Below are 22,941 nucleotides of genomic sequence, written 5' to 3'. Positions count from 1 at the left end.
ATCCTCTTCCGCATCCTCAAGGCCATCCAAGCCTTCCCGCCCAACGACAGAGCTGCCCACCTGGACCGCCGGGGCTGCAGCCGCGTGGAGGGTGGCAAGACGGCCTTGCATGTGGCCTGTGAACTGGTGCGACCCGAGTGCTTGCTCCTGCTGCTGGGGCACGGCGCGTCGCCCTGCTTGCGGGACAGTGCTGGGAATACCCCCCTCGACACCTTGCTGCAGCAGATTTCCCACACGCCGGCAGCCAACATGCGTGCCAAGCTCCTCTGCCTCGACTGCCTCTTCTTCTTCGTGCCTCAGGACCTCCAGTTCGCAATGAAACAGCAACTGTTGGACAACCGGCAGCAGTGGCAGGACCTCCTGGGGGAGAACATGTTCCAGTGCCTGGTGGGCTTAGCTCCCCCGTCGCTCTTTGTCGGAGCCATGCGTGTCTTGATCAGGACCATTTCACCTGAGCATTTCCCAGAGGCTCTGGACAATCTGCCTCTGCCTCATTTTCTAAAGCCTTTGGACTTGAAACTGGAGAGCTAGAGGGGGGTGGTATGAAAGCCTCCTGCTCACCTGACAGAAATAGACTGTTGTGCTAAAAATGTATCAGTATACAAAGCTGCTAATGTGGTGGCCAAGTATCTGTTTTAATTAGAACTGTATTTTTTAAAAGAATTGTATCTGGCACTTTACAATATATTTTATTTAAAGATCCTTGTGGTGAGGTGAGGTCTGCACTGCATTTTTTAAAAACACTATATGGCATGTACAAATGAGGGTATGTGGGAAAATATATTTGTAAACACATCTCAATAAACCAGTGGCAGATGTGATCAAAATACAAAGTGAACACTTCAAAACCCTGAAGTGGTTTGAGCCTTGGAAAAGTGTGTGCCGGGGAGGGGGAGTATCTTTTTGTTAGGATTTCCCTGTTACATAAGCCTCACGGTCCTGGAACAGGATGACTCCTTTTTTACAGCTCTCCTAATACATCTTGGCAGGGATGAGGGGTTTTTTTTAAAGGCACAGATGAAATCTTCCTCATCTTGCATACAAGACCAAAGAGAAGCCAGATCCTATTACAACTTCCCCAACAAGGCTGGCAGGGATGTGCAGCTCAACAAAATATATTCTAAAATATGCATAAATAACAGTTGGCTTCCTTGCAAAGTTCTCTCTGATCCTCTTGGAGAGTCAAGATGCTTGCTGTCAGGTAGGGGAGGACAGGAGCAGGAGTACGCATATTGCTCTGGCCAAAAACATTCCTGCCCTGGCAGGAGGCAGGAAGGCACGGTGCAGCCCTGCTGCGATTGCTGTGGGGGTACAGAGCAGGAGGTCCAGCCTCCTCCTGCCTGCCCAGAGGGATTGATGTAGGCATGGCAATGGCCCAGGATTCTAGTGCAGCTTTTTTTGGTGGATTCTAGCCCCCCCACTGCCGGTCCCCAGCAGGATGTGGTGGCTTAGGCTCAGCTGAGAGAGCTGTGCCAGTCTCGGTGTCCACTCTGGGTGCTCAGATATCCAGCCTTCCCCCAGCTATCCCTTCAGAGATGCTCCAGGACACACAAAGCACCTTCACAACTGCTTCACATCAAAAAACCCTTTAGGGTAATATCCTACCTTTGACAGTTGTGTTTAGACACATCAAAGTCCTGAGCAAAGGGTACAACTTCAGTCCTTTGCTCTGCAACCTTTACTCCACAGCGCTCTGGGCAGTCACGCCACTTACTTCCCTGTAAAGCTGGCACTGCCCTGCCTGCTCTGCAGGGAGCGAGCTGTGCCGGCTCCACCAGCATTGCAATGATCGAGATCTCCTCGGCCACAGGGCTGCAGCTTTGCCTCTCTTGTTGTAAGTTATCAGTGAAACTGCAGGGTTTTGTTTCAGTGCTTATATTTGTAGTCAGGGAGTTATTTGCCACTTGAACTATTTCAGCACAGTTGTTCCCTTTGGGGTGATTAAGGAACTGATGTGCTCAGAGAGAAGAGGCCACGTTCAAGGCACAGATTTCTTTATTTGTGAAGTAATTTAAAAAAACCAACCCACAGAATGAGGCACTATAAGCTGTTCATGCTTCAGCAGAACAGAGTGGTATTTAATCCAAAATAATCTCCATACTGCACGCACAATAAAAGATAAGCCATACTTCTGAAATTTGAGATGCAACAGAAAGAAGATTGCTATTCTTAGACTGATATGATGGCACTGAAAATGTTTCCTAGAAGAGCAAATGTTCCTTTTTCCCCAAGAAACCAAGCTGATACATGCTCAAAATATTTACCATGGGAAATTTAGGTCCCTTGCTAGAAAGCATCAAACAACTCTTAACTGTTCTCTTCAGCTACCTTGTTGATAATAAAAATACAGAAATCCAAAGAACTAATCCCCCACTTAGCTGTTAATAAAAAATAAAATAAATTTTTTTTAAAAAAACAGAAAACCCCAAACCACACTTAAAAATCTATGTGCTAAATTCTTTATTTGAGTACATTTTCCCCATTGCCTCTGTAATAATGGTGTGGAAGCATCTTCCAAAACAGATGAGAAGTAAAGAAGTCAGGTCTAACTTGCTCATGGAAAAGTGTCTGGAGGTGGGGGAAGAGACAGAGCTGGGGGTGGGAAGAAAGGTTCATCAGCCCTGCTGACAAATACATAATGAGATTGAGCAGTGGGGAGTTGGTCAGTTGAACTGAGCGCTGGAAGACGCTCCAGCTCCCAAGCCGTGAGGGTAATTACATGCTGGAACCGCATGACAGGCTGGGCAGGACATCCTACACCTTAAAACCAGCCCGTTCACAACACAAGAATTCAAGGCCACTGCCCCTGTGATTCCCTGCAACCCCCCACCCGCTCTCAGATAAGTCACTGGAGCAAACAGAAAGGGTCCTCTCAATATGTTGGGAGGGGTCCAAAGTCAGCTAATTGCTGTGCCTCTCCTGTCATTCTAGGGCAGAAATTGAGCCTGTTGCTGAGCCCACGATGGGATTGCTCTGCTGCAGGTCACTGACAGACTTCGCTACATGTGGCTCATTGATGTGTCTGGGATGCTTAATCTGGAGAGGCTGAGAGGAAGTATGGGCAAGCTACACCGGTGACTGCACAGATCACTCACCCAGCTGGGTCCAGGCTTGTTTTTCAAACAGAGTCACAGCTTGGAAAAAGGCTGGGGCTTCTCGGCTTTGGAAACAGAAGTCCTTTGTTTATAGACCAAGCCATAGAGGCACCAGCTTCCCTCAGACTGACTTGCCAACATGTCTCTGTCCTCTGCCACCTTTGGAGCACAGTAGAGTGCAGGCTCCACAGCCTGATCAGTTCTCCATCTCTTGACCCGAAGGCTGCCAGCAAAAATTAGTGCCAGTTGCAACACCATTGCCAAGCTTCATAAAGCAAACATGGACAGTCATGACGTCTCTGCAGAAGGGGACTGCCAGTGCTAGAGTCAGGGAGCTGGCCACAAAGGTATGGGAAAGAAGATTCACCAAGTCCTAACACCATGAGAGCACAGGGGTAAGGATATATATCTAAAAGCTGCTGTGTTACCTGCACGGGTTAATCTAGTCACACAAGGCAAATTACTCATCTGTAGGAAATGCTTTCAAAAGCATATAAGGCAGTAGATGGAGCGAGGATTCCTGAAAAGCTTAGCTACAGCCAGTTCCTCTAAAAGGCTTTCTATCATGAAACAGTGATGAAATATAAAAAATATTTCCCTTGTGTTGTTCAAGCACTTTCAAAACAAAATATTCATACACTACCCACTGTTTAGTACAAAGTGGTTGTATTTGCTGTGACAGGTAAAAAAGGCCTGAAACACTTTATTTGAAAAGCAAGGGAGAGAGGAAGTACTGGGTTACTTTTATTTTTGACTCTTTGCAATTGACTCCTCTCTGCAGCTTCCTTAAATATTTCAAGTTTAGCCTGTCTAGACTCTGCTGAAGGAGCTGACTAATTTTGAGTAACTCGTTTAAAAGATGCATTTAGGATCTTTAATAGCTGTCTTTTATCCAGAATATTAAGTAGTTAAAGAATTTAAATTGACATGAACACAAAACTAGGTGGTTCAAATAGTCTGAATGATCCCTTACTATAACATTTGTCTCAGTCTTGCTGTCTGACATATGGTCCTGCCATAAATCGGCATCCTTGTTCTTGCCATGGTCACAGCCTGGTATGAGCATTGCCAGAGGTGGGCACCTTAAATTTGGCAGAAGATGCAGATATTAAGCACAGAAGATGCAGATATTAAGCACACCTGTAAATCACTCGCTTCACGAATATGCATAGATATGGAATATCAAGCTTAACACTCAGCATCACACAAAGAATATCTGCTGCAAATTGGTAAGGGTTTCATACAGTTTCAGAGGGAGAGAAAAAGGGCTGTTAATGAACAGGCTCTTCTGCGTGGACAGGTCTTGCAGACTGAGGCAGGCATTAAGGAAAGGAGAAGAGGAAGCAGGAAACCACTGAGAGAAAGACCTGCGGGGAGAGGAGGCCTTGGCTATAGGTAAGGCTGCAATTACAGGCTGGTTTTGACAATGAAGCTGAAAATAGCAAGGACGAAGATCCAGCACAGATGCACAGAAAGACAGAGACTAGAAACAGGACAGAGTGCCAGGTTTGTTTCCTAATCCTTATTTGTCCTATGTCTAGTGTTCAAGTCATATGGGTTTCTGACTTGCAATATAATGAATCTATTGACATCAGCAGATCATTGCGCATTGCAACACCCCATCTTCAGATCAATGCTCCCAACTAGACAAACAAGGCACCCATGCCATGTGCTTAAAGTTTAACAGCACTGTAAATCCTTGCAAACCAACTTTCATAACACTTGTGTTAATAACAGTACTTCCATCACTGGTTAGTGTCAGTACCTGTCTGAGGTTAGATCACCATTAATTCCCAGCCTGGCTTCAGTGGTCTCTCCTCCACCTACAAGGTGTGAAAAAGAAACTCTGCCTATTACTTTTTCAGACCACATCAAACTGTCCTCTATTATCATGCACAAGAGTCACATCTATGGTGCAGCAAGGCTGCTGTCTGCACCAATTTACTCCTGCTTTTTCCACACATGCATGTGTAGCACAAGAAGAGACGGAGCAGAGCTCTCCTGCAATACATAACCCATCAGTCATAGCAGAAAACAGAAATACTGTTTGCAAAAACATCAGAGATCCCTCACTGTTGCTAAGAGAAATGGATCCAAGTTCAGCTGAGATAAAAAGGTTCCCCTACTTGCCCTAATAAACTCTGGAAGGACCCATATCTCTTTGCTCAGTGGTTTATCTGATAAATGGAAAAACCACATAAATCAGCAAAGCAAATCTTCAGAAGCCTCAAATGATGAGAAACTCATTGCATTTAGGAATTATTGCTAAAGTCAGAAGAGTCTAGTCATCTAGTCTAAACTGTGTATGAGAGAGGCCAGCAAGTCCCATGTTGGGCCTATCACATCTGATTGATTTGCAGCATCTGCTTTAAGTCCAACCTTATTTTATAGATTTTTAAACAGTGAAGCATCCAAGGTTCTCTGAGGAACTTATGGCTGAGCAACGCAAAGGTCCTGTCCAGATCATCTTAATCTCTCATCTGTACCTAAACCACAAAACATCCCCTGCCATCACCCCTGCCTCCTTCTGTAGGAAAAAATTAATCACTTCCTAATGAAAATGCGATAACTGACCAGAATGGATCTGAGTCAGCAAGGAGGGAGGCAGAGACCCACTTCAGAGAAGCAGGGAAGGCAGAAAGGGGCTTTGATCAGTCCCACACTTGGGCTTCAGCTCTGTAAGCAAGGTTTCAGCAAGAGACTGAGCCAGTAAGTCAGGACCCTGGGTGAACTCCAGTCACACCAGTCATTGTAGTGGTTACATGCCCTGTACTACAAATCTAATGGGAAGCACAGTGCAAATCAACCCTTCTCCTTCAAGAAAGCATACCAGGCCCAAAAAGTTACATTTCCAAATTCATGCCTGATGCAGCCCATTCTGAGCCATGGCGAGACACCTGAATGCCTGGGGTATGAGGGGAGACCGTGGGCCAGTCTCCCCTTCCCTGCACTCCCCACCAAAGGCAAACACAATGGCTGGAAGCTCCATGGATCTCAACAGAGAGCTGAACAAGGTATCAGGGCCAGCCAGGCCCTTCCCTTAGGCTCCTCTGTGGAAAGCCATGGAAGGAGGCCAAGGGAAGAGAAAGGATTCCAGGCAGAAAGCACTTCGCTGCACGCCTTGGCCAGGCCAGGGAGCAGCTTCCAGCTCTGAGGAGGACAGCATCCTCCCTGCCACTTGGATCCCTGATTCCTGCACCAGTCACCACCAGTGCCCCAGCTCCTCTCCCACAGCCTCATGGCTTTGAGGGCAAATTCCCTGTCCTCACCTCACACACCAGTGATGAGGTAGTGTCCACAGACCCTGACTGTGTCTGGAAGACTGGGCAGCCCCATCTTCCTTCTCAGCCAGCAAAGCTCCCCTGCTGAAAACTGTCCCTCTCCTCCTTTGTTCCAGCCCCAGTGGTAATTACTATTTTGATGTCAGGGTGGTTTTTTGGCGTGATGCTCTTAACATTCAGGCTTTATTTTATAATCATTAGGGTTTTTCTTTCTAATGGTGCAAGCAAAACCACCACAAGTAAACACATTATACTACATCACATTCATTTTTTTAATGTAGTGTTATTTCCCTGACAACATCTGAGGCAGCATTTTAGAGCAAAGCCTAAAAGGATAAATAATTTCTAACTCACAGCAACAGAAAGAATGAAGTCCCTTGAGGAGATCAGTTTTGAACGTCCTTCCCTCCAAAACCATCTGCTAGCACTCTCTCGCTCTCTCCCACTCCTGCAATAAGGAAAGCTATTATTGATGGTTAGTGACTCAGAGTGACGAGCCAGAAGGATGGAGACTCTCAAACTGATTTCAGTCCTTTGTCAATGACATGCACAGACAGGGCTATGGCCAAAGGCAGGCTGGACAAAAGTCTTGAACTACTAATAGAGGTGAGCTCAGGGACTGCCTGTCCACCCCTCTGCGAGGAGAGGGGTACATTGCTTCCTTCACCTATATTTGCAGGCTTGTCCAGCAGGAGGGATGCTGGGACCTTAGAGACCACAGGGCTTAGGAGAACTGCTGAGAGTGCTGTAGGACCATGGCCATCTGACAAAGAGCCACTGCAGAGCTCTCAGCACTAGCAAGGGCAAACACTGACATGCCAGCTTTTTGGCACTCCCTCAGGTTTGCCTCCTCCTTCAGATGCCCAAGGTCTGACTCAGCTTTGCTGCCACCTCATCTTCCCTGCCAGCAGCAGCACCAGGGCTGTGGCTAGACCAAGAACGCCCTGGCAGAAAATTACCTTCTGAGACAGGGAGGGCAGACAGAGTGAGTCACTCACCAAGTCACTCATCAGGTAGAATATTTTGAAGGATAAAACTGATTGTTTCCTTCAAAGTGAAATGCATGTATTTCCCAGGCTGCCTTCACTATAGAGAACACTGGCTGTGGTGTTGGAGCTCTGTACAACATGTTGGCCAGATGGTCAGTTCACATCCAGCAACATCATCCCAACCTTCGTGACAGGTCAGCTACCACCCATCAGCCAGGGCCATGGGATCAAGCTCTAGGCGAAAGACTCAAAAACAGATCTCCTCATAACACTTTGCTCCAGCTAGTCTGATCTCTTGGGAGACCATGGCTCCTCCTGAGGGTTGTCACCCCAGTCTGGGTTTGAAGTGGAAGACAGTCCACCTTCCATTCCTTCTCTCAGGAATAAAGCCCTCTCCCTCAGCACATCCTGAACTGAGACTCCTGTCTGGCACTCGCCCCTTCCAGTACTGCTTACACCCCTGCTCTTAGGGTGCAGGGAAAGCACTGCCAGCATGGTGATGGACGAAGAGCATGGCCATCATCCAAGCTGTCCTTCACTGTTGAAGAGATTTGGTAAGTCCTGGCTCCTCAGTGAGATCAGATCCCTGGGGGAGCACAGAGTAGGAGGTACCTGGGGGTTGTGGAGGACAGCACCAGAACACTTGCATCACAAACGCTGTGAGAACTTCAGGTCCTAATTCTTTGGTACCACATGGCATCAGCTGTGCTTACATACGTGCTTAGATATGTTTAGCAATGGTAAGCCTGTGGTACTGGTGCATTGCCCACATAATGAACAGCCAATTCACACCACATCTCCTCCCCTTACCAGTTTAAAGAGACATAGAACAGTTACAATGCCAGCTTCTGAGCTGGAGCTTTTTCTTAAGTGATATCAGCAAATATTCTTATCACCAGAGATCTCTGGCTCAATATTGCCCTGCGGTGGGCACAGCAGTGGCCTTTAACTCTTATCACAGAATCATAGAATAGATTGGGTTGGAAAAGACCTCCAAGATCATCAAGTCCAACCCCTGATCCAACTCCAATTACTATTTCATGGCACTAAGGGCCACGTCCAATCTCTTTTTAAAAACCTCCAGGGATGGTGAATCCACCACCTCTCTGGGTAGGGTGTTCCAGTGAAAGTCTCTTCGAGTCTCACAGGCACTCACTCAACACAAGCCAGCTAACAGCAGACCTTGTCCTTGCTGTACCTGCAAACAGCATCTTTGCTTGTACAAGCCAGGGAGTTATCAGGCAAATGCTTCTCTCTACTGCGCAGCTAAACCCACCGGGGCCAAAAAGAGAGACACATTCCTCTACGCTCTGCTCAGAGAACTCTGCTGTGTTCCCATCCTCTTCCCACTTCTGCTGAATGATGGGAGGAGAAAAAGGCAGGGTGAATTGCCTTCCTGTCCCTGATAGTGATAGAGTAACTTTCCAAGCTAGAGCCAGGCAGAAGAGGGGAGGAGTAACACAGAGCTTGGCTCTGCCCACCTCCAACTCAAAAGGAAAAGCTCTGCTTAGCAAATGCTGTGCCTTTCAAAGGGTGCTAAGCAGCACTGAGCACTCACTTTGAGGGGTGACAAGTCCCAGCTGGTAGTCTGGATCTGCATCTATTCATCTTTTCAGCATTTGCAGTTCATGCATGGAGAAGTGGCACTGTACTGTACCAAACCAAGGATGCAGAGCTGGGAGGGTGTTCGGAAGTCTTTTGTTTCAGAATCAAAAGAAGCCTTTCCTGCCTCTTGCTTGGGATTTGATGCTTTAGAAACTGGTTGCTCAGATACCAAACAAATCTTGTGTAGACTCTCTGTTAAAACAAAAGCACAGAAATTTATGCAACCAAATCCCTGCTTTGGACTGTGACCTTACCAGGCCCTATTCATTAATTAGGCTACACTAAAGCTTTACTCAGATTCAAACCTGACACTGATGCAGCTGACTCTGTAGGAGACACCCTTCCTGATGGGACACATACCAAACATGCTGTTTTAATGCAATGCTCACCACAAGTGGCCTTGATGACCTAGGCATTAAATACAGTGTGTCAGAAAGATGTGTGTCCTACCTCTCTCTATCAGCTGATGTCTGTGAAGAAAAAAGCCAATCTGGCTATCTGAGCCAATGGCTTTTAGCTCAGCTGGGAAAAGGGCTGCATGCACTGTGATAGCAAGTCTTGAGCTCAGAGCCTGTGGAGAACCTGTGTTCTTTGTGGTATCAAAACATGAAACTCTTGCACAATGCGTTTTTGCCTGCCTTCCTAGTTCCCCAGCCTCTGCAATAGGAAAACATAATTCTTTACTGGTTTGTTGTTCACTTTTCTGTTACTGTAGGATGTACTTGCCCTGACCATCATGCTACTCCCTCACTGTAAACTCCACTGCAAACTCCAAGCCTGACACCCTGGTGAACTTCTGGTTAGCGAGGGTCAGGCCACCCTGCTCACCACTCTGGTTTACTCCTTTCTGAGCAGTGTTTGGAAACTGCTCCCAACAACAGCCAATCTGTTAGCAGCCAACCTTCAACTCCTGATTCTTGTTTGCCTGCCCTCCTTCTTCATCGCCTATAGGTAAAGACAAATTTAATGCTGATCATCCCTTTGGAAAGTACTGCTACCACAAGAAAAGATGGAGAAATATGTGAGATGGCTGGCTTTGGTGCAGATTACCTAGTAAAAAATTAAAGAGTTACACCACACAGCTCACGTCTGTTGAAGACAAAGGCTTCACTTTGTGGAAGGATCACCTCTGGGGAAAGACTATTGAAACCAGCACCTGGAGCTTGACAAAAATGGATTTACTACATAAGTCTAACAATTTTCCTTTTATTCCTCTCATTTTAGGCTCCTGACATACTGATTCTGAAAATAAAAACAACCAAACAAAACCCCATTTATGTACAGCTCTTACAGGTGATGTTACATGTATTACTAGCCAGCTGGTTGCTTGTGTGCCTCCTCTACAACGAAAAGCACTGTTTTCACACAGGCTATCAGTAAGCTCTGAATGTTCTCATGTATAAACAAACCACTATAGCTGGAGGACTGATCTGCAGAAGTGCTGAGTGTCCACAGAACCAAGCAGCATCAATGGAAGGTGCACATGTTCTGCACCTTCAAAAGTACTGACTTTCTGCTAATGCCACTCAGATCTACCAAACATAACACAAAAGGACATAAGAGTATTTAAAGAAGTTTAAACATGGTAATACTACCTACATAAAAGAATCAAGCAAAGCAACAAAACATGAAATGGGTCTGACAGATGTTCTCATCCCTTTATATCATTACCTGGATTGTTCCCTTTGTCCAGTCTTAGATGCTTCACAGAATGAGACTGTCACCATTTCCTGACAACAGCACAACCTAATAAGCCTTATTGTGAGGAAATGTTTCCTGCGATTAAGCCTGATTCTCCTTTCCTCATTCATTTTCCAATCTTCCATAGGTCTGAATTATTCTCTTCAGCATTCCCTGAAACCATCATCTTACCTCTAGTGACTCTAGCAACCATGGATTAAGGCAGGTATTCTTTAAAGGCTCTTTGACTTTTATTCTTGCCCCACTCCCTAAGTCATTATCTCTGCTCAGTTCATTACTAATACTGGTTTTCTCAGAACTTCTTTTCTGAAATTCAGGTGCTTCCAGCTGTTTGTAGTAATGTAGATGCAAACACATCAGTATCGGAGGGAAACAAAACTACGTTAGCACTATGCAATGCAAAAGAGCTTCACTCCAGACCAGGACCAAACTGCAAATATTATACAAACCCTACTACACAGGTCCCCCTCTGACTTGACTATCTTTTGAAAAAAGGTACGCTCCTGTTTTCCAACCAGCGTCACAGAATGGCTTCCAAAGATACACCTTACTTATCTGGACTACAGCAGAGACCCTGGGATAAAGAGCAGGAAAAAAAAAGATGGTTCCTTCCTCAAGTGTCACCCATGTCAAAACTTCATGAGTCACTGCCAAGGAAGAAAGACACTCAGTACGTGACTGTCACTTCATACAAAGTAGATGCATTTATTTTGCAAGATCACTTGCCTGGGATGGCTTCCAAAAACATCCCTTACTTGGCTGAAGAGAAGCAGAGTTGCCTCTAGAGATGTCATATGGCGAAGCCTTAGATCCTACTAATAACATTCCCGAAGCCATATCCGGATCCATTGTGGTGAAAGCTTTGCCATGGATTTATATAGGACTAAATATGAAAGATAAGCATTCCAATGTTCCCTACTTGCCTGGATGTGTTTTCACAAAATAATAAAAAGATTATTTTTTTTCCTCTAGTCACTATGGTGTAACTGTTACCAGTATTTCTTGAGCATAACATGACACCCAAATTCAGATATTGTAAATCTGCTACTGGGAAAACAGCCAAATATAAGCCAAGAGATCAATGATACCAATGTTAATAAACAAAAATCAACTAATTTTCGATAGCTGTCAGCTGTATTCCAATAATTTATTCTTTTTGGGAAAGCAAGAATATGTGCACATTTACTGCAGCAGCATTTCCGGAGAAGTGATTCTCAAACGATGGTCCATCAGGCACTGACAAGTGGACTGTATTTGACTTACCGAAGTGTAAAAACTCAGCAGTGCTTTTTATTAAAAGCTTAATGGAAAAAGCACAGGAAAATCTGCAAGGAAGTTTTAGTGGTGACCTAGGTCAAGCCACTCAAGAATTTGGGGAATCACTATTTTAAATTTATTCACTCTGTACAAGTTGGTACTTGTAAAATTAACAGAGATCAATAATTAAAGATGAGAATCTTGAATGCAGGAAGCAAATAGGATAATAATATGCAAATTATCTGGGTACACAGATTGTTGGGTCTAATTGTTGGGTCCATTAGACGCTGCATTTCAAAAGCACTCAGCTGAAGCTGAAAGTCACTGTGACCCATTAAGGTCCTCAGAAAATTGTAGATGGTAGATACAACAAGAACTGTGCTACTCCCCACAACACTAACTTTTAAAATTAAAAAATACATGAAATTTGGTGAAATTCAGCATGAAGAGAGCATGAAGGAAGTTTCATTTATAACAATTGATCGAGAATGTGATTTATGTCTGTGTTAATGCAGATGTGTTCCACCTTGGCTGGCGTCAGGAACTGTAGCAGGGAACCCTAGACCTAAAGCAAGAATCCCTAGAGACAGACCTAAGAAACCACACATTTGCCAAAATCTGCAAAAGATTCTATTATCCACCATGGAAGCTGGCAAAACTCACAAGGGGAATCATATGTAGGCTATGAGCCTGTCCGTGCTGCCCAGAACAAATGTGCTATAGGAGACACTGAAGTCCAGCTCTTTACCAGTACAGTTCTGGCAGAGACAATATTCTTCTTTAGGTCTCTGAACCTGACAGTAAGATAGATGCCAACCTGCTCCTAAAACTGGCTTGGAGAAATCACTGGGTATATAATTGCAAAACTGAATGAAGCTTGATGCCCTTTTAAGTGAAAGCTGAGCTCACCTTGCTCAGTATGCTTTGAAAACTCATCTGGCAAGATACGGCATCTCCTGCCCATTAAAAAAAGAAAAAAAACCCCAACCAACCTTCTGTCACCTTCCATCTTGAAAGTCTTCTATTAAAATCAGGTTTAAGAAGTTACCATATTGCAAGCAGCCAGCAATGGTGAAAAACATGGGGCAAAGGACTATGGACAAGGTTAAAGGTAATACAAAAACCTGCTGGCTTTAAGTTTGGTTTTAATAAAATACCAAAGCTTAAGTAGAGGGAGCTGCTTCATTACCTCTCTGGACCTCAACTCCTGTCCTACAGCAATTAGAAGTGGCAAGATGGGGAGGAAGGAAAGAAGGTGACATACAAGACACTCAGAACTGCCTCTACACAGTCCTGTGTTTTCCCCCCAGGAATGTTCTATACAGGCACCATGTGATCATGTAGTTGTGCATGGAAGGACAGGAGAAAGATCTCTCCACTAAGCAAAGAACAGTATGAAAAGAAGTCTGCAGGCCTTAAAAGCACCAGGATTCAGCTCTCCAGTACATCTGTTCTTAATACAGATAAACATGTATTTCAGATTTTGGTTTTGTTGTTTTAAACACACACCCCACGCTGATTGTATTTTAAGTAACTAGTTAATTAGACCTGAAGCCCAATAGATCTCCTACACAAGTACCTATGGCATCAATGTTAATATTTAACAAGGTCAGTATTATTATTATGGTAATTATAAAGTGAATTAACAGTGCTAAACCTGTTATTTCAAAGTGTTACACTGATCATTTACCATGTTCTCCTTGACTTAAAAGGACTGACTGTCACCACAGCACCTTGGAATGAAGTGCAGATCCACCACTTCATGTGTTAGTTAGTCTCAATTTGGAGCGCTGGGTGCAGCTCACAGAGGGAACAGACTATAGCCCATCTGCTGAGACAGAGAACGGATTTAGCAAGGCAAGTGTGGGAGCTGAGTGAGTAAAATCTCAGTCAACCTAGCAATTACCCTACTTACTTTGCAATTCCCATCATCAGCTGGCTGGTCTGTCCCCTATAACAACCAGGGGTTGTGGGGTTTCTTGCTGGCAGTTGCATTTTTCCCCCTGCAACTCAAGCAAATTCATTCTTTTTTGTACAGGCCTCTGCTGCACAGCCAGACACGTGTGCCAGGCACTCTGCTGAGGGCTTCCCTGGAACTTTCCTCCCAGTCTTTTTTTTTCTCTGGGAGAGGCCTAATTAGCTCGATCTTTCACCTGACCCAGGGGAGCTTTGCTAAATTCATCCAGCCCATGGTTACACAAAACACAGCAGTGTAACAACTTCAGCAGAGTCATCGAGTGTTCTCATTTCATGTATTAACAGACATAACATCTATGCCACTTCCCCATTCTACATTCAAGATACCTGTGTACTCAAAACAGAGCTCCTCCTGGGAAAGGCTCACTATGCTGATTAGACTTACAGGTTCAGTGAATACAAATAAAGCATGCAGTCAACTTGTGCAAGTTCCAGATGGTAAGTACAGGACGTGAATACAATTCTGTACACATCTTTAGGTATATTTTTCTCTGGATATGAGATTCAAAACACAAGTGTTGTAAACTGAATTCTCCTTCCTTTATCTGCCATAAGTGAATCTCAGCTGAGGTTATGAGAAAGGTATATTAAAAAAGGAAAAATAAGTCACTGGTTTCTTCTATATTGGACAGAAACAGTGAATAATGTTTGAAAGACTTAATTCGTAACTGCAACTCCACTCAGTTACATTCAGTTCTGCACTGATTGGTACCTCTAACAGAGAATCACAGGCTATCAAAATCAGTATATTTTAGTCATTTCTGAGGGTCAAGACAGAAAAGGCATTTTTTAGTTTGGAGGATTTAGTATTTTTTGGTATTTTACTATCATTGTATTAGCTTTGAGAGAAGAGAAATCAAAGCTTTTATTTATGTCTGTGAATATATACATGCGCACACACACATATATATATATATATAAAAAGTTGACATCCCATAAGAACATAAAGTTTCTCAAACAGACCTTTACCTTTTCTACAGTATTTTTTTCCCCACTAGCATCAAGCAGGATTTTATCTTTATGGCTAATATAAAAACTCTGATAGAGCTATTAAAATAGATTTCGAGTCAGATAAACTCAAACACCAAAGGAATCATAATGGTAATTCCACCTAGCTTCCAGTATGATACCAGCCACAGTATTATCTCCAACATTTCCTGTACTGAACCCAAAACCTCACTTCCTATCTTAATTTCAAGTGCTGAGAAATCCATAGCTATTTATGTGATAAACCTAGATATCACCATTCAGCAGTCTACAGAGATAATTTCATTTATCCAGATATTTTCATCTTCATCAGTGGAGCTCAGGCTGTAATAATTCACAAAAGATAATGACTGTAACTCAACCTTCACTTTCTAGTAATTAAAATCTAGTCCTATATGTTACAAGTTCTCTTCTGTTCTGCTGGTGTGAGAGTGGTTATTTTTAACTACAATAACTCATTATCAAACAATCAGGGTGATCCGCTTTGTTTGGCAAGGGATACATCAGCTTTCTTTGCTGGCTACTTGCCACCATACTACTATTTCCAACATGCAACTTTCACTTTCAGGAAGGCTGTAATCACTTTCAGGATACCACCTGCATCTCACATTTTACAGCTAGAAATCCTCAATACAGATATTATCTCTCTACTCCTGATGGTCGGGCTGGGATGTGGACAGGGATGGTCAATGTAAAAACTGAAGACCAGAGCTTTTTCACCAAGGTAATTAGGAGATCTCCATATATTCATATATGATTTATGCTTTTCTAATTGCTAATTAACAAGGCAAAGCCATAGGCATACAGGCACTTGAATTTCAAGCCTTTACATTTGGAACAGCATTTACTGAAAAGCTGTCTCAAGGTTGTTCCTTGAAATCGATCCAGAACTCCAGCAGAAACAACCAGCAACACCTCAGTCATTAGAGGGAGTTTTAAGAGAGAAGCAGAAAGATAAGCCAGAATGCCACACTAGTCTGAAATAACCTACAAGTGCCTTCAAGGGACTTGACAGGACTCATCTAGAAGTAATGTAGAGTTATGGGGTTCAGACCTTCTGACGTCATGTCTGTGTGTGGGGAAGAAGGGGGGGTTCTTGTTTGTTGCATCAAAGACACTCTTTGTACAGGCATGATGAGTTTGGAATAAAAGTGACTCTTTATAACTGTATAAATAAAGCTATGTTTAGACAATGACACAAGTCCATAATTAAGTGTTCCTCCTCATAATTTTCTTAGTGGTAACAGTGTTTCCTAAGAACAGTTCTATTATCTTACTTCAGCAATTAATGTATTTTCTTTGACGCTTGTTAGTGAAAGATTTTCTTTGTAGCATTTAACATGACCTTATTCCTTTTTATTGCTGCAAGACAAACAAGGGTTACTTAGCTAAGATGGCTGCTTCATACCAATTCATCACAGTCACCTGAACTTCCTTAAGCTGTGACATAAGGATTACTCCTGCATAACAGCAACCGGCTGGTGCTGTAAGGTGACTGCCATTTCCCTGCAGGAGCCAGCAGAAGCAGCTGAACTGGTTCATCAAGATAAAAGCTATGAGAATTAGCAAGGACATTGCCATCTGAATCTGAACAGGATTCCTGTGGCTGGAAGTGGGTTTATGTGTCAGAAGCATCATTAATCATTGCTATGTTTTCTTGTATAAAGTTACCCAGGTTGCAACTCCATCAGTTCTCCCCTCTGAGAAGTGAAGCCAAGGTGCCCTCTGGAAGCCCCAGCTGCAGTTGCAGTTGAAGGCCAGAAACACAGGCAGTCTTCAGATGAACTCAGGTATTTTGAAATGCAAGGATGGGTGCAGTTACAGCACGTGATACAATCACCTGTTTTCTGCTTTGACATTTTCTGGCAGTGACTGCACATGCATACTCTCCACTGAAAGCTAAAATACTTCACATATAAGTGCAACTTTTGTTTAGCATGTTATTTACTTCTATTACAGCAAGATCATCTTAATATGGAGGCAATAAGCTTAATATTTAAATATGAGAAGTGTTTAATTGTCTTTGCTTGGAAGATGACCATTTTGCTAGTTTGACACACCTGTCACAACTTAAAAAAAAATACATATGAAATAAACTTTACAATATCCATGTCCTTACATTTTTATTATCATGCTGTCTGAGGTAACAGAAGGGGAGGGATTTCATAAGCCTGCCTGTCTTCTGCATCAAGACAATTTCCAGACACAGAGAACTCTCTTGTGAATCATACAACAGATGAGGCTTACCGCAGTAATTTATTTCTTAAAAATCTAGTTTATTGCACTTGTCTCAAAGCACAAACAAAACAAAAGACCTAAATACAGAAATAAAAGTAAAAAACCCATCCTAATTTCATTAAAACTAGCCTAAAAAGTTGTCTGATAAGAGCTCTTGACACCAATTTAATATTAATGACCATAGCAAGGTACAGTATTATACAGTAAACAAACAACTAGCAAGCTCAAGCCATTACTAAGATGACTTTGAAAAATGTAATACAGAAGTGTCACTATTAAATAATGCCATTGTACTTGAGCATCTGGTGCTTGGCAGGGCACAGAGAAGTACTCATGTCCCTTCTCCAAAGTGATTGACTCAGGAGCTGCCACAAGATACATTTAAGCTGAATTTCAGCTTCTTTGGGGTCCTCAAGATACCAAGCTGTGTTTGCATAAAATAGACTGGGTTACTTCACAAGCTGATTCCATTACAATCCACTGCCAGACAGGCTAAAAAACCCCTCTGGGGTAATCTCCGTATACAGATATGACAGCAATGAAACAAACATATTATCTGTAAAAGGGAAACAAATCTGTCCTCCCAGTAAGACTGAAAGATCAGACTGAGAACTGACAGCCAATATCACAAGTGCTACTAAAAAAAAGTGATATGACTTAGTTGTCTCTCTACAGATTCACGTTCTCACCTTGCACCATTTGTTCCAAGTTTAGTGCAGTACACACATGAATTATTCTGAAAGAGAACAGAGGTTAAAAAGAAAACACATCCTTTCCCCTATGTATTAAGTTCTCAAAACAGAAACACCCCCACTTTTTAGCTCCTGGCCCTTTCTGAAGCTGGCTCTTTCACAGTACTGGTTAGCAGCTGCTTAAAACATTTTGATGATTTTTAAGTTTAGAATGAACACAAATAACTCCTCCGCCTACATACTGAACTCAAGTTCTCTCATCTATACTTCTATTGCTTAAAAAAGATGAGGTATCTTTTAAAGACGATTTAAAGAAAAATAAACTGCAATGATTAACTTAGGTTACTTCCCAGTTCGTCACATACCTCTGCTGCAACATCTGTTAAGTATAAGACACTTCAAAATGTAGCTAACATAGCTAAAAATCAGAATATTGTTAAGTATTTTCTCACAATATCACATCTGTAATGGGATATATAGGTAATTCTATCAATTACCATTTTTCTTTTTAATATATCTAAGTTTGGTACTCAAAACAATTTGAGTCCAAATGTTAAAGCACTGGCTGGAGGCACAAATACAGCACAACAGGAATTATGAAAGCTGCCTTGTACATTCCTGATTTGTACTACAAACCCAACATGCAACTTCCTCCTATTCCAAAGTGGGACTTACCCCCAAAATGTCAGCTTCCTGATGGCTGTGTGAAATGGGCAAAAGTCCCCCTGATATTAGATGTAATCCAAACTTCTCCCTTGTGAATGAAGCCAAATTATCAACCAAATTTCTGGAAATGGAAGGTTAGAATAGCCTTGCAGATATTTATATGGAAATAGATCAAACTGAGTTCATTTCAACACCAATGCTGTGTAATCATGATGTTCTGAGATCTTACTAAGAAATACTTTGACATATTTTCTTCCATGCTGCAAGGGAAAATAATTTAAAAAATATGTACAGTAGTCAGAGAGTGTTCCCATCAGTTTGGGGTTCCAAGAACAAGAAGAAATTGAGAAATGCTTAATGTTTCTGCTGTAGAGAAATATTTAATGTAACAGAATTTCTTCTCAAAATAAGTACACGTGTATTAGTGTGCATGCTGTTGTGAAATAGTCACTTTCATTCCTAGTAAGATTAACTTAAGTGTTATATTTCCAAAGGAGCTTCTACAGTAGTACGATATAACAATTGCAGTATGCAACATCTAAAGAGTCTCCCAATAGATAATGGAACAAACATCAGAACTCACAGCTTGGGAGCTATTTAACAGGTCAGTTTTTCAATACAAAAGTGCTAATATCACAGGTCCAATATGAGTGGCTTTTAGATCCAACATTCTGTACATACATTACAGAAATTCTGTCCTTCTGTTTTTTTCACTGCTTCACAAGCTTGAGCGACTTCATATCACTTCCCATTCATCTTCAAAATCATCAGGGTGAAGCAGAACAGAAGTGTCATTATTTTTCTGCAAACTATGGGAATGGCTAAAGGTCTTAGTGAGGCGCTGGAGAAGGGATCCTGAAGTACTGATCGCCCACAGTTCATCTAGAGGGGTCACTGCAAAGCATAAATTATCCATCTTTTAATTAAAGTAGCAGGTTCCAATTACAAACAGTAAATAAATAATATTTGGATATATTTTCCTAATTATACCCAAAGAAGGTTTTTACTAATGTGATAAAAGCACCTTTGGTGAAACTCTCACAATCAACAAAGCATTTAGAGTATGCAGCTCTCCATGGATATGATCAGCTTGAGCACCGTGAGGCACAAATCAAAGCAGACATCAGAATGTTTTGGACTGTCATGCAGAACCAACTTGCCTGTTAAACGTGAGACATTTCCAGGAATCTTCTTCCAGTAGTCTCCTGCTGGATTCTTGTCAGTAATGCCGTATCGGCGAGCGACATCTCCATTTGGACAGCGTGCCCAAACCGTCCTTGTACTTACAGCCAGCTGACAAGCCTGCAAACCTAAAGATAATTGGACATGAAGAGGGAATAATCACAGGCTTTCTTATATACTAAATACACTTCAAGAGAAGATGGCAAGACTGTAACAGTTTTTATATATTCTTATATTAATACCAGAGAAGAACTCTGCAGTATAAAATGCACAAATAAATACCTAGTTTTCCAGGAGACTGTCTAAGAAAGAATTGGCAAGAAGAAAATTTAAGACTATTTATTGCCTTACATTGACTATAGGGGAGCTGAACAGAGTAGATGCTATTTGAATCTGAGCTTCTGTCCCTGTGTAAGCAGAGTATCAGAAAGCAGGCCACTTGCAGCACGTGAAACACTGGTGAACAAAAAAGCTCTTTAGCTGCAGACTTTGTACTCGCTGCATCTATTGACCATAAGGGTACCACACTGTGGATATGTTTTGTAATGTGGCACAGTCACAAGCAACAAGCAATTAGAATCTTCATAAACATACTTTCGGAGCCTCTGCTGTTATTTTAATTACCACATGGGAAATAATCCAACAGTTACAACTTTGTGGACTTATTGTTTCTTCCTCTTCACGAGAAAGCAAGTACTCCACAACTAAGTGCCATGCATTTATGCAGTGAAAAAAATCCTTAAAAAGCAGACAGTATCAATACACATTTATTTAGAAACAAACAACTAAAATTTAGTTTAATTTAAAGGCAAGGCAAAGATGTATTTACCTAATCTAGAATGTGTCCAGTACAAAGGACTAATAGAAATATGTGCAAAATAGCATTAGTTTTTTGTTAGACACATCTAGATAGAAATCCCACGTTGTATCACATCTAAATACAAAACTTCCCACAGCACAGCAGGCTCTTATTGATTAGGAATACTGCTTTAGTTCTGACTGAAAGGGAACTAACTGTACCATTTATTAACTCAGTGGCAGCAGCCTGAAATAACACACAATGGAAATTAATTTTTTTTTTTTAAAAAGAGATATTTCTCTTCAGTTAACTACTTAGCATTTTTAAGTAAAACCAAGGTTCTCTTTAAAAGATAACCCTTATCAAGTATTTTACTATATTCCTATAAATAAGCACACTTGACTGCTGAGAAAAATAACTGATTTAAGCATTGCTATCCAATTTAAAAAGCAACAGCGGAGGAAAAAAAACCAACTAAACCACCAAACCACAACACTGAGAAAATGGCAGCAAGAACAAGGAACTGATGCATTAATTTTTACCTGGTACATGTTCCCAGTCAGTGCCTACAGGCATTTCATCTGTAATTCCAACTCGTACGTGGACATTCCATTTGCTATCAATTGCCCACAACATCTGATCATTTGGACTTGAATGAATGCTGACCAAGTTGATTCCTACTGGCTACAAAAATCAAGCATAGTATTTAAACTTTGTACTACTGTATCTTTGTACTATTGTATCACTTGTTCTTCACAAAAGTACTCAAGAGAAGTAAAACATTTACCAGATACTAAAGACAGGAAGAAATTTAATTGACATTTTATTTGTAATTGTACAAAATTACCAATTTTCAAAAAAGTCAATCCCTTCCTAAACAGAAAAGGAATATGAATGAATGTCACCCAAAATTACAGATAAAGACATTAATATTTAATATTCAGCATCCAAGTCTATTAATATCAGTATCTGCTTAACCACTGTTATTCCAATCAGGTACAGTTTCAATTGAAAGTTGCAGAGGGAACTCTACCGCTGAAATGCACAAAGTGCAGTATTTTCCTCTTGCCTTCCTGAAAGTTTTCCTAACCTAACTAAATCTGCACTTTATTTCTAAACATACAGAAGCAGTACATTTTTACAGCCTGAATGTTTCCTCTTTGCAATGAAATGGTGATGTGCCTTCTTCCCTATATTCCATTCTACAGGAATACAACCATGGAACTCCCTGTAGAGGACTGCAGTACTGGAGCAGCCACACCTGCAGGAGAGCATCCACAACATCATCTGTTGGCAAACCCCAGTGGAACATACCTCCCATTCTGCTCCCAGGCAAGTCCTTACTCTGTCTGCTTCTATGGAGAGTTGCCTCAACTACTGCTCAAAATCAGTGTTACTGACTGCAGCATTTTATGGATGTCAAAGATAGTGATTTTGGAGCAAAATATATCAGCCAACAGGTTTAGTGAACACAAATATCCTGCAAAACATGTACTTTAAATAAAACACAGGTAAGAACAAGAAAAAAAAATTCTCCCCATCAGCCTAATAAGGTCACTGAAGAAGACAGTAAGATGTCCTGAAATACGTTATCACCTCACAAAGCAGCACTGGATTTCTTGCTTTAGCCTCATAGGCATAAGCTGAATTTCCAGTGTGATAAATACAAGAGCAAGCGGCTCTTTGCATGTGTAAGACTAGGAATACAGAAGCATAATCTGGATGTGTATATAAACACACAACCCAGTCCCAGATGAGCCTTCTGTGTACATAACTTACCTGCTTTGGTTTTGCTTTTAAAATTCTGGTGCTAACAAGTGTCTGACCCAGCTATAACCAAGTTCAACTTGCATCACCAAATCAATCCTGTCTATTCAGGTTGCAAGGCCTTTGACAGACTACCTCCTCACGTTTGTGCTCCCATTAGGTACGTGCCTTCCACTAGGAGCATGAGGCTGGTAGAGGCTTGATGAAGTGTTTACCTCTGGTCACAGGAAATTCACAATGGCTGCAATTTGAACACTTGCAGTAAGACACTAACTGTCTTGAAAAGTGTTGACTACACAGAATATATGCTTAGCTACTTTGAAATTGGTATTCTGCCGTATTACAAGTAAACTAAACTACTGTATCACAAAATAAAACAAAAACCCAAAATCAACCAACCAAAAAACCCCAAGCCCCCATACAATTCTCCCCTCTGGTCTCGCTGCCTCTTCACTGGAAGTTGTCCACGCTCCAGGCCCTGTTACTACTTCTCCCCTCTATTTTTATTTGCTTCTTTCTATGTCTACTTTGGCTCTGTCTCCGTCTTACTTCACCCTGCTCACCTCTACACACCGCTGTCATGGGTGTGCCTCACTACTGTGCTGCTTACAGCTTCACCTCACCCCCTCCATATTTCTGCTCTTGCAGCCCCATGTTTTCAAGCAAGGGAGCTGTGCAGTTAATAGCTTGTGCAGCAGACTGAAT

At 42.1% G+C, this 22,941-nt stretch overlaps 2 protein-coding genes across 2 annotated transcripts in view; one reads left to right on the top strand and one right to left on the bottom strand.

Moving 5' to 3' along the window:
• Positions 1 to 3: 3 nt before the first annotated feature.
• Positions 4 to 823, top strand: ANKRD9 (ankyrin repeat domain 9; the record flags this gene model as incomplete). Its single annotated transcript, XM_010173376.2, has 1 exon — positions 4 to 823. A coding segment is annotated over one exon (528 nt), but the record flags the coding sequence as incomplete, so codon positions are not given.
• A 17,679-nt stretch (positions 824 to 18,502) lies between these two features.
• LOC104529160 (tectonin beta-propeller repeat-containing protein 2-like) overlaps positions 18,503 to 22,941 on the bottom strand; it is a gene marked incomplete at its 5' end in the record, with an annotated part of 35,591 nt that continues 31,152 nt past the window's right edge. Inside the window, 3 exon segments of the mRNA XM_010173375.2 lie at positions 18,503 to 19,382; positions 19,649 to 19,798; positions 21,012 to 21,153. Of these exon segments, the coding sequence (XP_010171677.1) occupies positions 19,225 to 19,382; positions 19,649 to 19,798; positions 21,012 to 21,153 (450 nt within the window).

Source organism: Antrostomus carolinensis, unplaced genomic scaffold (genome assembly GCF_000700745.2).
Source record: "Antrostomus carolinensis isolate BGI_N321 unplaced genomic scaffold, ASM70074v2 scaffold4878, whole genome shotgun sequence".
Lineage (NCBI taxonomy): Eukaryota > Metazoa > Chordata > Aves > Caprimulgiformes > Caprimulgidae > Antrostomus > Antrostomus carolinensis.
The sequence above is the reverse complement of the archived record's forward strand: the minus strand, read 5'-3'. Positions and strand labels throughout refer to the sequence as shown.